Source organism: Mytilus galloprovincialis, chromosome 10, assembly GCF_965363235.1.
Source record: "Mytilus galloprovincialis chromosome 10, xbMytGall1.hap1.1, whole genome shotgun sequence".
In the NCBI taxonomy this organism is placed as follows: domain Eukaryota; kingdom Metazoa; phylum Mollusca; class Bivalvia; order Mytilida; family Mytilidae; genus Mytilus; species Mytilus galloprovincialis.
This window is the reverse complement of record NC_134847.1, coordinates 70,957,705-70,973,619: the sequence shown is the minus strand read 5'-3', so window position 1 is coordinate 70,973,619 and position 15,915 is coordinate 70,957,705. Positions and strand designations below refer to the sequence as shown.

General features: G+C 31.1%; 1 protein-coding gene across 2 annotated transcripts in view; it reads right to left on the bottom strand.

The window, feature by feature from the left end:
* The window catches only part of LOC143048286 (uncharacterized), a 142,599-nt gene that overhangs the window by 56,773 nt on the left and 69,911 nt on the right, over window positions 1-15,915 (bottom strand). For both annotated transcript variants that reach the window (XM_076221873.1, XM_076221874.1), the window contains exons 15-17: window positions 14,553-14,672; window positions 13,721-13,877; window positions 12,333-12,504 (exon numbers count right to left, since the gene is read on the bottom strand). In XM_076221873.1, the coding sequence (XP_076077988.1) occupies window positions 12,333-12,504; window positions 13,721-13,877; window positions 14,553-14,672 (449 nt within the window). The remainder of the gene's footprint in view (window positions 1-12,332; window positions 12,505-13,720; window positions 13,878-14,552; window positions 14,673-15,915) is intronic.

The following is a 15,915-nucleotide window of genomic DNA, read 5'->3' as shown; positions in this document are numbered from 1 at the left end:
TCCTTGAAAAAAAGTCAATGTTAGTATTTATTTAAATTCATAGATTTAATCTATATTTGGTTCATCTATTGTTTGCCAATGACCTTTATAGAATAGAAGGGCAGAAAGGTGTATAAGTTTTTCAGGTAAAAATCATTAAGTCAGCACATTTTTTTTGTTACTTTAAACCTTCAAAGAACTGTATTGACAATATAAAACTTCCATGCTAAAATACATTTCTTTTCTTATATAATAAAATCTAGAAGCAGTTCAGAATAATTCTGACATACTATAGTAATTACAATAGCTTATTTGGATGTTATGACTGTCACATCAATAATTAATATTAACTCAATTGTAATAGACTTTCTTTTTTTTATATTTTATCAGTGTGACATACTTGTAAATACTGTGACCGACAATTTACTTCTCTGTAACATAACACGTTCTTTAAACTTCTTGAAACATAGTACCTAGACAAAGAATTTCTTAACCTGCACATTTGTGGTGGTAAACAAATTCATACTCTGATTTAATAATAGTATCATGTGATTTTTTCTATTTTATGAATGAAAATTAAATATGAGAATATCCTGTTTTTTTTGTGTTTTTTTTGTTTGTTTTTATCTTTACCAAGGTTGAAAGGTAAAAAAAAGAACGTATTATAGGCTTTAAAAAAATATGGATTTTCCACTTGAAAAGAGCCACCTCCTACGCAACTCTAACCAATCAGTATTATATTTTATCAGTGTGACATACTTGTAAATACTGTGACCGACAATTTACTTCTCAGAATGATATTAAAATTTTCTGTAAATGTTTGAATTTCCTTTCGTTGTTTACAAACTACCTCATCAAGTTAGAAAGGGTCACAAGTTAAAAATACCAAAATCAGCAAAAATTTAGAGCACACAGGAAATGTGATGAAATCTTATCACTGTTTATATTGTTGTTACACTTGAACTAGCACCTCACATGAATAAATACACAGGCTCATAAAATTCATAAAACAGATAGTGTACCAAAGAAAATGAACAATGAAAATAAACCAAAAAAAAATTGCAGGACCATGGGAACACTGGTTTACCTTTCCCAAATAAACATAAAGATTTTCCAAATTACAGATTTTGCCCAAGAACAATGAACATTTGCGTTTTGCATAAATTATTAATAATATAATGAAAAATTCATAAGGTTTTTTTGGAAACCCTGTGTCTTGCCTGAAATTGCTGCTGTCATTCAAAAGTGCAATGATGACTCATTTAAACTATGCTCAGTAAAATATGTTTGACTGTGATATTCTTCCATAATGGTGTATATACCTCCTTGATAGGTGTACACTCCCATGAAATGTAATTATATACCTCCAAAACTGGTGTATATATTCATAGCTGTTATACCCCAATGACTAGTGTACACCCCTATGACTGGTGTGTACATAACCTCCATGGCTATTATACACCACCATGACTAAGTGTTTACCACCATAACCAAGTGTATACCATCATGACTAGGTGTATACCCCCAGGACTAGCGTATTCTCCATGGCTAATATTTACCATCCCAACCAGTGTATGACCCCATGACTAGTAAGATCATGACACATGTATACCACCATGACTAATGTTTACCATCATGAATAGTGTATACCCTATGACTAGTGTATACCACATGGACTCAGTGTATACCCCATGAATAGTGTATATCCTATGACTGTTGTATACCACATTGACTCAGTGTATACCCCATGACTAGTGTTTACCATCATGAATAGTACCCTATGACTAGTGTATATCCCATGACTAGTGTTTACCATCATCACTAGTGTTTACCTCAAGACTGTTAAACACCGCCTTGTCTAAGTGTTTATCCCTATGACTAGTGTATACAATCATGACTAGTGTATAATATAACTGTTATACACCACCATGACTAGTGTATACCCAATGACTGCTGTATACCACCATAACTAGCCTATTCCCAAGGATTAGTGTATTCCACATTGAATAAGTGTATACCCCATGGCTAGTGTTTACAATCATGAATAGTGTATACCCTATGACTAGTGTATACCAACATGACTTAGTGTATATCCTATGACTGTTGTATACCACATTGACTCAGTGTATACCACCATGACTAGTGTATACTACCATGACTCAGTGTATACCCCATGACTAGTGTATACCCCATAACTAGTGTTTACCATCATGAATAGTGCATACCCTATGACTGTTGTATACCACATTGACTCAGTGTATACCACCATGACTAGTGTATACCGTAACTGTTATAAACCACCATGACTAGTGTATATCATCATGACTAGTGTTTACCCTGAGACTGTTAAACACTGCCTTGTCTAAGTGTTTACCCCCCTGACTAGTGTATACCATAACTGTTATACACCATCATGACTAAGTGTTTATCATCATGACTAGTGTTTACCCTGAGACTGTTAAACACTGCCTTGTCTAAGTGTTTACCCCCATGACTAGTGTATACAATCATGACTAGTGTATACCATAGCTGTTATACACCACCATGACTAAGTGTTTACCACAATGACTAGTGTATACCCTGAGACTGTAATACACTGCCTTGATTAAGTGTTTACCCCCATTACTAGTGTATACAATCATGACTAGTGTATACCACCATGACTAGTGTATACCATAAGACTTATACACCACCATGACTAAGTGTTTACCACCATGACTAGTGTATATCCCATGACTAAGTGTATATCATCATGACTAATTGTATACCATCATGAATAGTGTATACCACCATGTTAAGTGTATATTTTTGCATATTTAAGAACATTTCCAATGTCCAATAATTCTTTTAACAGCATAATTCATTTACAAAACTCAAATTTGGACACAAGAAAAAAAAAAATTCAAATAAAAAGATGGCCAAAATAAAATAAAACAAGAGGCTGTCACAACGACAGCAAACCGGATTTATTAATATTTATTTGTGTCCTGGCAATATCACAAGAACCATTACTGATGAATGGTGAAAGTGAAAATCGTCAATATCAAATTTGACCTCCATTTTGTCATCAGTATCAACATCTTAAAATTTGAAAAGCTTAGATTGAATGGTTCATGAGTAAATGCAACAACGTGAATGGAAACGCCATTTCACAATCTTTCAAGAACCATAACTCCTGAACGGTAAAAGTCAAAATCGTCATTATTGAACTTGACCTCTAATTTGCCATCAGTAACAACATATAAAAATTTCAAAAGCTTTGGTTGAATGGTTCATGAGAAAATGCACGGACACGACTGGAAACACCATTTTTCAATCTTTCAAGAACCATAACTCCTGAACGGTAAAAGTCAAAATCGTCATTATTGAACTTGACCTCTATTTTGTCATCAGTAACAACATATTAAAATTTGGGAAGCTTTGGTAAAACAGTTCATGCGTAAATGCACGAACACGACTGGAAACACCATTTTTCAATCTTTCAAGAACCATAACTCCTGAACGGTAAAAGTCAAAATCGTCATTATAAAACTTGACCTCCATTTTGTCATCAGTAACAACATATTAAAATTTGGGAAGCTTAGGTAGAACAGTTCATGCGTAAATGCACGGACACGACTGGAAACTCCATTTTTCAATCTTTCAAGAACCATAACTCCTGAACGGTAAAAGTCAAAATCGCCATTATTGGACTTGATCTCCATTTTGTCATCAGTAACAACATATTAAAATTTGGAAAGCTTAGGTAGAACAGTTCATGCGTAAATGCAGGGACACGACTGGAAACTCCATTTTTCAATCTTTCAAGAACCATAACTCCTGAACGGTAAAAGTCAAAATCGCCATTATTGAACTTGACCTTCATTTAGTTGTCAGTAACAACATATTAAAATTTTAAAAGCTTTGGTTGAACGGTTCATGAGTTAATGCACGGACAACATTTGATTCCCGCCCGCCCGCCCGACCGACCGACCGCCCGACCGCCGTACATCCCCAAATCAATAACCGACATTTTTGTCACAAAAATCCGGTTAATGAAAACGAATTTGTACACTTGCAGATTTGAATCAACCAATAACTTTAAAATCTCTCAATTGATAACCATTGCCATGACTTTCTAAAATCATTTAGTCACATCTATTATATAATAATATTTCTACTAATTTGCATATTCAGTACAGCTAATTATTAATGCAAGGAATGTTGACATGCTTTGAAGTTTTCCCTAAACAAAGACGTAAGTCCATCAATCAATGTTAAAATATATATAACAATAAAAATATGAAGAGTAAGCACAAAACTGCATTTTTTAATAGATTATAAGTTCATAAATGTGTCCAATTTTGGGAAAATATTCACAAAATTACAAACCATATTCTGAAAAAGGTCATATTTTGAGGCAATACACATAATTTGTATATACAGTTCAATTTCCTTTCTTATTTTTGTTTTATTAATTAATATATAATATTAAGACACATGATATGTCAAAACCTTGTTTATTTGTCAACATTTTGAACAGAAAGTGACTAAGTACATAACAACATTTTGAATTCTAGAAACACCTACATTGACCTATCGTTTAACCAAAACAAAAGTTATAGTTCTACGATTTATGAAATAAATAATTGTGTGTGTGTGTTCTTGAATTGATCACCACTTCTAAAAAGTGTTCAAAGTAACCATTACTCTATCTAGACAGGATTGACAGTTATCACATATTCAAACTAGTATATAAGGGGTACAGTCACTACAGTGACCTATATTGGTTTACTGTAACATCCTCATCATTTGGTCTCTCAATACTTTTATATAGACAAGACTAATCACAAAATAAAACTTGACAAGAGAAAGTATTCAAATTATCATTCTAAAAATGAGACACAGTAATAGCGCAAATTAAACAACTTTTGAAAAGTAAAAATAATAACTTTATCAGTCCTAGATTTGGGGACAAAATAATCACATTATTGAACTAAACAGATGGACAAAGTAATCAAATAATCACACTCAACATTCCACACAAAGGAATTAGATAATCAAACTAAACATGTGGACAAACATATTATATTATAAAACTAGTTACATGGAGAGAGCAATTTCTGAAAATAAACTAAAGATGAACATTTAAGGAGTCACATAATCAAACAAGAAATTTGGACAGAGTAATCACACCATCAGACTAGACATAAAGACAAAGTAATCACGTCATCAGACTAGACATGTGGATGTAATATGTAATCAAACTTGACATATGTAGACATGGATCACATAATCAAACTAGACTGTGGACAAAGTAATCACATTGAATAGAGCCAAATTCTTGGTTTGGAACAAGCATATTATACTGTGGTAGCATTACAATAAGTTTTTGGGAATTCTCCACCCTCCAACTATTTTGTTTTTTGTTATGCCACTATTAAACCTGTAACTAGTAAAAGACAAGAACAAATTAAAAATACATTTTAAGGTATTACATTTGAACCAGATTGGGTAGGCCACTTGAGTAGGTAACTGACATGTGTAACTGGCTTTCAATTTTTGTAGGTTTTGAGCATTCAACTGAAGTTGAGTGAAGACAATGTAGGTTCTGACGTGAACTGCTTTCTGATATATTTCTTGGTAATTGATTGTTATCTGAAGCACTTAATTTTCAAAGTTGGATGTCAGAGCAAAGACCGACTAAATTATCATAAATTTGATTAAAAAAAAAGAAATAACAAGCTAGGAAACATTTTTTTTTCATACATTTAATGGAGAAAGTCACCTAGTAAACAAAAACACAATAAATGTTCTTCAAAGGTCATAAAACATATTCAAATCGATGTTTTTTTCCAAGAGTATGATATTTAAGGTTAATTAAATTAATGTAATTAACAAGAAGAAAACTTTGAGGAAAATTAGTACGGACATTTATTATTAAATGGTTAAAGTTAATTTTACATCTATTCATGTAATAATGACAATATGACAAGAGTTTAATGATTTAGGATGTACGTTTTGGGAATGGTATTTTTCATATGTGAAGGAAATTGCCTCAATTGAAATGAACGTGCTTCCTCTGACAGCCTAAAGCAACATTTTTTGGGTGAATCACAGCTTGAAATGAATCTGCAAAGTGTTTATATGCCTTTATATTAATGTTTTAAAAAATGAAGAAAAATAACTTTTTCCTAAAGAATTCAGAATTAATAGAAAGTAAGAAATTCATAGAAAACCAATGGAAACATCTTAATTATCATCATTTATTTAATACATGACCATATTTCTGGATAGGCTAAAATTCAAAATAATTTAGCAAGCTGGTTTTATTAAATCCCTGTGGAGCATTTTTATTATTTTCCTTGACAATGAACATTTTTATTATATCCCTTGACAAGGAGCATTTTAATTATAACCCTTGACAAAGAACATTTTTATTATATCCGTTGAAAAGAGCATTTTTATTATATCCCTTGACAAAGAGCATTTTTATCAAATGCCTTGACATAGAGCATTTTTATTATATCCCTTGACAAAGAGCATTTTTTTTTATCATATCCCCTGACAGAGCATTTTCATTATATCCCCTGACAAAGAGCATTTTTATTATAAACCCTGACAAAGCATTTTTATTATATCCCATGACAAAGAGCATTTTCATTATATCCCTTGAAAAGGAGCATTTTCATTATATCCCTTGAAAAGGAGCATTTTTATTATATCCCATGACAAAGAGCTTTTTAATCAAATGCCTTGACAAAGAGCTTGTTTACTTTATCCCTTGACAAAGAGCATGTTTATCAAATGCCTGGACAAAGAGCATTTTTATTATATCCCTTGACAATGAGTATTTTTTATTATATCCCCTGACAAAGAGCATTTTTATTATATCCCTTGACAAAGAGCATTTTTTATTATATCCCTTGACAAAGAGCATTTTTTATTATATCCCTTGACAAAGAGAATTTTTTATCATGTCCCTTGACAAAGAGCATTTTTATCAAATGCCTTGACAAAGAACATTTTTATTATATCCCTTGACAAAGAGCATTTTTTATTAATCCCTTGACAAAGAGCATTTTTTTTTAATCACATCCCTTGACAAAGAGCATTTTTATCAAATGCCTTGACAAAGAACATTTTTATTATATCCCTTGACAAAGAGCATTTTTTATTATATCCCTTGACAAAGAGCATTTTTTTTATCATATCCCTTGACAAAGAGCATTTTTATCAAATGCCTTGACAAAGAACATTTTTATTATATCCCTTGACAAAGAGCATTTTTTATTATATCCCTTGACAAAGAGCATTTTTTTTATCATATCCCTTGACAAAGAGCATTTTTATCAAATGCCTTGACAAAGGGCATTTTTATTATATCCCGTGACAAAGAGCATTTTTATCACATTTTTTGACAAGGAGCATTTGAAATATATCCCTTGAAAAGAAGAATTTGAAATATATCCCTTGAAAAGGAGCATTTGAAATATATCCCTTGAAAAGGAGCATTTGAATTATATCCCTTGAAAAGCAGCATTTGAATTATATCCCGTGACAAAGAGCATTTTTATCAAATGCCTTGACAAAGAGCATGTTGATTTTATGCCTTGACAGAGCATTTTTATCAAATGCCTTGACAAAGAGCATTTTTATTATATCCCTTGACAAAGAGCATTTTTTTTCTATATCCCTTGACAAAGAGCATTTTTTATCATATCCCTTGACAAAGAGCATGTTTATCTAATGCCTACAAAGAGCATTTTTATTATATCCCTTGACAAAGAGCATTTATATCACATCTCTTGACAAAGAGCATTTTTATTATATCCCTTGACAAAGCACATTTTTATTATATACCTTGACAAAGAACATTTTTATTAAAGCATTGTTATTTTATATCTTGACAAAGAGCATTTTTATCATATCCCTTGACAAGGAGCATTTTTATTATATCCCTTGACAAAGAACATTTTTATTATATCCCTTGACAAAGAGCATTTTTATTATATCCCCTGACAAAGAGCATTTTTGTCAAATGCCTTGACAAAGCACACTTTTATTATATCCCTTGACAAAGAGCATTTTTATTATATCCCCTGACAAAGAGCATTTTTATTATATCCCTTGACAAAGAGTATTTTTTATAATATCCCTTGAAAAGCAGCATTTGAATTATATCCCATGACAAAGAGCATTTTTATCAAATGCCTTGACAAAGAGCATGTTTATTTTATCCCTTGACAGAGCATTTTTATCACATCTCTTGACAAAGAGCATTTTTATTATATCCCTTGACAAAGCACATTTTTATTATATACCTTGACAAAGAACATTTTTATTAAAGCATTGTTATTTTATATCTTGACAAAGAGCATTTTTATCATATCCCTTGAAAAGGAGCATTTTTATTATATCCCTTGACAAAGAGCATTTTTATTATATCCCCCGACAAAGAGCATTTTTATCAAATGCCTTGACAAAGCACATTTTTATTATATCCCTTGACAAAGAGAATTTTTATTATATCCCCTGACAAAGAGCATTTTTAGTATATCCCCTGACAAAGAGCATTTTTATTATATCCCTTGACAAAGAGTATTTTTTACTATATCCCCTGACAAAGAGCATTTTTATTATGTCCCCTGACAAAGAGCATTTTTATTATATCCCTTGACAAAGAGTATTTGAATTATATCCCTTGAAAAGCAGCATTCAAATTATATCCCATGACAAAGAGCATTTTTATCAAATGCCTTGACAAAGAGCATGTTTATTTTATCCCTTGACAGAGCATTTTTATCAAATGCCTTGACAAAGAGCATTTTTTTCTATATCCCTTGACAAAGAGCAGTTTTTATCATATCCCTTGACAAAGAGCATGTTTATCAAATGCCTTGACAAAGAGCATTTTTATTATATCCCTTGACAAAGAGCATTTTTATTATATCCCTTGACAAAGAGCATTTTTTATTATATCCCTTGACAAAGCACATTTTTATTATATACCTCGACAAAGAACATTTTTATTAAAGCATTGTTATTTTATATCTTGACAAAGAGCATTTTTATCATATCCCTTGACAAGAAGCATTTTTATTATATCCCTTGACAAAGAACATTTTTATTATATCCCTTGACAAAGAGCATTTTTATTATATCCCCTGACAAAGAGCATTTTTATCAAATGCCTTGACAAAGCACATTTTTATTATATCCCTTGACAAAGAGCATTTTTATTATATCCCCTGACAAAGAGCATTTTTATTATATCCCCTGACAAAGAGCATTTTTATTATATCCCTTGACAAAGAGTATTTTTTATTTATCCCCTGACAAAGAGCATTTTTATTATATCCCTTGACAAAGAAAATATTCCTTTTATTATTAATTGCTTAGTGTGTCTATGCTTGGGTTATTTTGTTTCTAACTTTCAGTTTTGATACCCATTGCTTTATTGTTTCATTCTCTGTCCATCTACACAAAAACAAGTAGAAAGCATAGATTCCTTTATAAAGCAGTCATAAGAAATAAGGGTAGGGGACATATAATTCAATTGTTAAATATTATACTTTATAATTATATGGATTAATTAGTTTGTTTATTACAATTAAACATGCTTTCCTCTTGTCATTTATATAATATTATGTTTTTGATTATTGTAGTCACAAATCATTTATGTTGATTTAAATGACAATAAAGTTTGAATTGAATTGAATTGAATTATTTTTTAATTCATTTCCTTTTATAACTTGGCAACAAGTGTTTCATTATTTCTTGCTCTGTACAATGAGATAAATCTTCAGTTTAACCCATTAAACTGACATTTCATCTTCAGCTGACAGAGCTTTCTCACCCACATGTAAATTCCACTTACAAGTAAATAATATTCAAAAGTAAAACCACAGATCTTTGTGATTAATTGGAAATACATTCCAAGAACATGTAAACTGTTTTGTCAATAAAAAATAGAACTCAATTAATGTAAATATAACATTCACATCATGATCAAAATTATTAGAAAATTCCATACTAGCTGACATGATTTTTAATTTTTATTAATGCAGTTTAATTTTGTCTTCAGAAACAATCCAAGGAAAGATAACTCTAATTTATGATTAAGTCAATTCCACAACTTCAACCACATTAATCTAGTCCCAAATTCTTAAATATGATTCAAATATTTCCATCTGATTCAATTAAATTGACTGAATAGATTGATTTTACTTGTTTCTATGACCAACAAAGTTTTAGACTTTGAGCATTATACAGCAAAATCAGAATTCAATGAATGCATTATTGTAATATTGTTTATCCTTGACCTCTGACAAAAATGTGAAATCTTATAAATATGATTTTTTTTAATCTTTTCACCTGATGCTGTTGCATTTTAATCAATAGTTTCTAAATTTACAGTTTTTATTTATAACATATATGTGTCCTTCAAAATTATTATCAAACATTTTATGCAATAGGATATATTTTGTTAAAATCAATCCATCTCTAGGAAACTGATTTGCCAGACTGACGGAGTGCAAACCTAGTCCCCTTCAAAGTTGGTAGGAGACTAAAATTAATTAAGCTGAACAACAGCCTTAGTAAAGCTGGCTTAATCATTAATTGTTTATTTAAAAAAACCTTGTAGACTGACAAATGGTCTATCAGCTAAACCTTGCACAACAATATACAATGTACTGGAACTTCATAATTTACGCAAGGTTTTTATATAAATGCAAATAATGCGTCTGGGCGAGTATTGCAAAATTTAAAACTTGCATGCTGATATCTGATACACATAAATGCATGCACATAAGTGTATGCAGTATTTCATCAAATCACAATTGTTAATGTCCCATTTTTGCTAAAACTTCAAAAATTGCAATAATAAATGAACACAATAATTTCTGAATTCAACATACATGTATTCATAAAATTGAAAACTAATTTTGAATTTTAATCATTGCAGAAATTGCATGCTACTAATGTTTGCTGAACTTTCAACTGCAAACATGGCCTGTCAAATACTTGTAATGAATATTTAAATAAATTCTGTTCTGTTTTTTACCATGTTTGAGCTACACCTACATGTAAACCACAAAACTTGTTTCAAGGCTGAGAATGTTATTTTGTCAACCAAATTTCTATTTCTAAGTAATGCATACATTATATTAGGAGGTTTAAATATCAAATTACTATGGAAACTATAAATTTAAGTCACAAATAGAGAAAGGACCAAGAAATTTTTATGTACATGTATATATGATAAAAGTACATTTAAACTCACACATCACAAATTACGAAGCAAATTTTAGAACAAAAAATTTGACGGATAAGCAATAATTTTGGAGGGAAAAGACATAAATGTTATAGTGTATATCCAATTACTAGGTAACATAGAGATAGAAATAGAAAGTCATGTCATACTTTGCAATTGCTGCACGAAGATGCACAGGTTCTAGAATTGAAAAAGCTGTACATCATTTCAAATTTAGCATCTCTACATCATAAAACTTTGAAGCATTTGAAACCATTAGAAATGCCAAGTGTATCCTTGATCTTTTTCTAATACAATGTACATTTTCGTAAAAAGTAGTTAATTTGTCTTTTAACAAGTATACAAGCATAAGCAAATAATAATATATTGCACCATCTAAATGAAATGACAAAATGCATTACCAACTTGATGCTGAACAAGATAATTTTTCTCTTGGTGGAAAGGAAAAGTTCTTCACTTCAGATCACAACCCCTCCCACTCAAACAAATAAAGATGATTCCCACACTTTTAAATATGACAAATTCACCAACTTTTCCATTTATAAAAGGACATTTCTCAAGGAGTAAAAGTAACGCTACCTAAACTTAAATTTGACATGTGTTTGGTGGTATAATTCAGCATTGTCTAAAGGTTTCATAACATTTGATTGAAACAAACTAAATTTAGAGAGCCGAAACTAATTTTGACGTACAAAGTTGAAACTTAATCCGGCAGCCACTAGCTAGCATAAGCTAGGACGCCCTTGATAAAATTATTCCTATTTTCAACTCTTTGGATCAGACATTATGTTCCTCTGTATAAATACACAAAACTTGCTCAGTTTGACAGATTTTACTATAAATTAACTACTAATGACATTTTAGATTTTAGGCCATTTTTAACGAGCAAACAAAGTGAATAACTTTTAATATCTTCTGTGTAATATAAGCCCATTGTCTTTTAAATATATGCAATTGGGTTTTATACTGTAAAATAACAAAGTGATTTCAGCTATTTCCGACTGTGTAATATAAGCCCATTGTGAATAATCAAGCAATTGATGCGCTCCTAACCACAGGAGGAAGTTACAGAAAGAAGAAGAAGACTACAACAAACCTGGTATGACTTGTTCCACTGTAATCTGTTGACCATCAATAGTAATCTGTTGTCCCTCAGAAGACAGGGAGGATGGAATCTGTATGGTAGCTTGACTGGTCCCACCATTAGAGGTAGCAATTGAGAATCCCTGCTCTATCATGAATACTTCGCACTGTTGTTTTTGGTGTTCCTGGAAAAAAATCAGATATAAAAAAATGTAATAAAATGTCCTATGATACAATAGTATCATGAGGTTTATGAACCTTTGGGTATATACCAATTACAAACATTCATAAAATAAAATTGAGAAAGGAAATGGTGATTGTGTCAAAGAGCATGGACTTTCCTTAAATAATAATATGCTATAAAGGGACATAACTTAAGAATGGTAGATTTGACACTACCTTATTTGTAATTCATCTAAGTTTTGTTTTAAAAAGTATTCTGGTTATGTTTCATAACATTTGGTTGAGGCAAGCAATTTTTCAAACTTTCAGCAGTAATTTTCAATTAGAAAAGGAGCATCACTCTAGAACAGTTAAAGTTAGGCCAGCAAAATTCAAACTTGATCTGTGTGTAATGATAATAAGCATTACACATAAGTTTCATAATATTTGTTTGAGGCAAACCAAAGGTCAAGAACAAAAACATAAAATTAAGCAATTTTTCCATTTGTAAAGGGGCATAAATGTAGAACAGTAAAAGTGATACCACCAAACATCAATTTTGATCTGTATTTTGTGGTTAGAAGCATTGAGGAAACCTAGTTAGAGAATGGAAACCAATTTTGGGTGAAAAGACAGAAGAACATACAGATGTACAAGGGTAAACCTTAATGCCTCCTCCACTAGGGCAGGCTAGGGCTGCCATCCTACTTCACTTTATTAATTTTCACAAGTTTCTAATGTCATAAGGAAAGTTCCACCACTAGGTTTATCTAAGAATATAGTATTTGTCTTAACATTTATTCTGTTGACTATACCTACCCTGAGAAGTGCCTTAATATTAAGTGTGTTGACTATACCTACCCTGAGAAGTGCCTTAATATTAAGTGTGTTGACTATAGCTACCCTGAGAAGTGCCTTAATATTAAGTGTGTTGACTATAGCTACCCTGAGAAGTGCCTTAACATTAAGTGTGTTGACTATACCTACCCTGAGAAGTGCCTTAACATTAAGTGTGTTGACTATAGCTACCCTGAGAAGTGCCTTAACATTAAGTGTGTTGACTATACCTACCCTGAGAAGTGCCTTAACATTAAGTGTGTTGACTATACCTACCCTGAGAAGTGCCTTAACATTAAGTGTGTTGACTATACCTACCCTGAAAAGTGCCTTAATATTAAGTGTGTTGACTATATCTACCCTGAGAAGTGCCTTAACATTCAGTGTGTTGATTATACCTACCCTGAGAAGTGCCTCTGTTTTGAATGCAGAGCCACATTTATCACAGACTAAAGTTTTAATATCAGCATGTCTTCTTTCTATATGTTTCCTTATATCAGTAAAAGTGTAACCATAGAAATCACATACACCACATTTATAATCCTTTTGTCCATTGTGTCTAAAAATAGAAAGAAAGTAGTAGTCCATCATAAACAATTCTAAATCTCAGGCATAAATTTATCACCAATAATTAAATAACTTGGGTTTTTAGAAATGTCTTTACTTTAAGCTTGTAAATGTTCAACAGTTTATTTGTTCTTCACTGGTATGGTAGAATCCATGTTTAAATTAAAATTCATGATTTGATTAAGCAGAACCAAAAATTTTTGGACAGATAACCCTTTTGTACAATGCAGCAAAAAAAGTTCTGCCTAAGCATTTACAAAGAAAATATTAAACCCAGTACTAAGTAAAGAGCCTGTGCAGTTCATGCATTTCTAAGTAAGATTTTTTGTTCCTTGTTACTTTGTTGCTTTGCAATTGCAGTGTTCATATAGACATTTTCTTTTTTTTCAAACATCACAATTTCTCAGTATTTGATACACCAATGAGAGTCCTAGCCCTTAAAGGTGTATTTAATTGACTCCATGAAATTATGATTATAATGCAAAATGATAGAACTTAACCATTTAGGAGGAGAAATAAACATTGCATTTCCATCTGTTTCTCAGTCCTTTTTACCTATTTTCAGCTTCCTTTTTGCAAACATTGATGCTTTACAATGCAAAACTTATGAAAGTTACATAATATGGTGAAAATACCCTTTTAAACTGTTGATTTAAAAAAAAAATACCTTTTTAAATGCAGTTCCTTGTTTTTTATATGTCTGAAAGCTTTGCCACAAACTTTACAAACATGCTTTGGTTCTTCATGGATAAGTAAATGTTTGGATATATCTGATCTCTCACAACCTCTGTAAAATAAAACATAGAAAATATAAATTTAGGCTAATCTGGTCCATAAAATTCACAGAAAAAAAAATTTGGTACTAAGAACTTTTTTTTAAAATACAGAATCACAGTTGCATTGTGTAATTAAGCTTTCAGATTGTAATGCTATTGTGATTGTAATGACATAAGTGAGATTTGCCTATATTTTAGGAAAACAATTACTAGGAACATTTTTGTAAAAATAGAGCACATGCATTGGCCAAGAACCCACTCCTAATAAATAAATGCAAAGTACCAAACTTCCCTGAATATCTTTTCAGGCGATAGATGTGCTTTATATTATTTCTCAACATGATTGAGTCAAAATAATATTTGTGACAGAAAAGCAATAAGGGGGTAGGACTTTTAAGGGGTATGAAGGGGGGAAAAAAACAGTCATGCTGGTGAAATGAAGTACATTTGTACTTCATTGATAACTGAAGCTAGACAAGAATGAAATCTGAATCATTGCTGAGTAATACCAATAATTGGTCCACAATTAAACTGTACCTTTTTTTAAAAATGTAGATAAATACATGTACATGTATTATTATGGAATGCAAATGACATAAAGTAGAGAAATAAGCAGGAGATCTGCATCAGCAAATTTATGACTTATTTAACGGTATTTATTGAGGTTGTTATTTCAAAATATAGACTACATCAGCAGTGTCGAGTTTTAATAAAATGATTTACTCTGTTCTTATATGTAATATTACTACAACAAGTATTTCACTCCTAACTAACCACAAATGTAAAATACCAAGATAAAAACCTTGTTCAGCAATTCATGTTACTGATGCATAAAACCACAGAATAGCTTAGAGTCAAATATATCATTGAGACGGACTTATTTTCTTATTCAAATTTTGTTCTTTCATTCATATAGTTATGAATAAAAATAGATTCTGTGGTTGGATTTTATTATACAGATATCGCGGATAAAAGAAAGGGAACTGCGCAGAATTTCAAGTGCATATTTAAACTATTGAAAAGAAAATGAGACTTTCAAAACTACATAATTATGCAGGTTATTTTAGCATTGTTTTTTTTCAAGGACATCTGTTGAACTTGAGTGTAAATCAAATAAACCTCTCTGCACATAAACTAGTCCCCAACAATAGGCAGTAATCCCTTACATCAATGAAGTATGAAATATAGGTCATAGTGATCAAACACTTCATTTGTCCCTTTAATCTCTAAGCTGTCTCAAAAGGAAAGATTGTA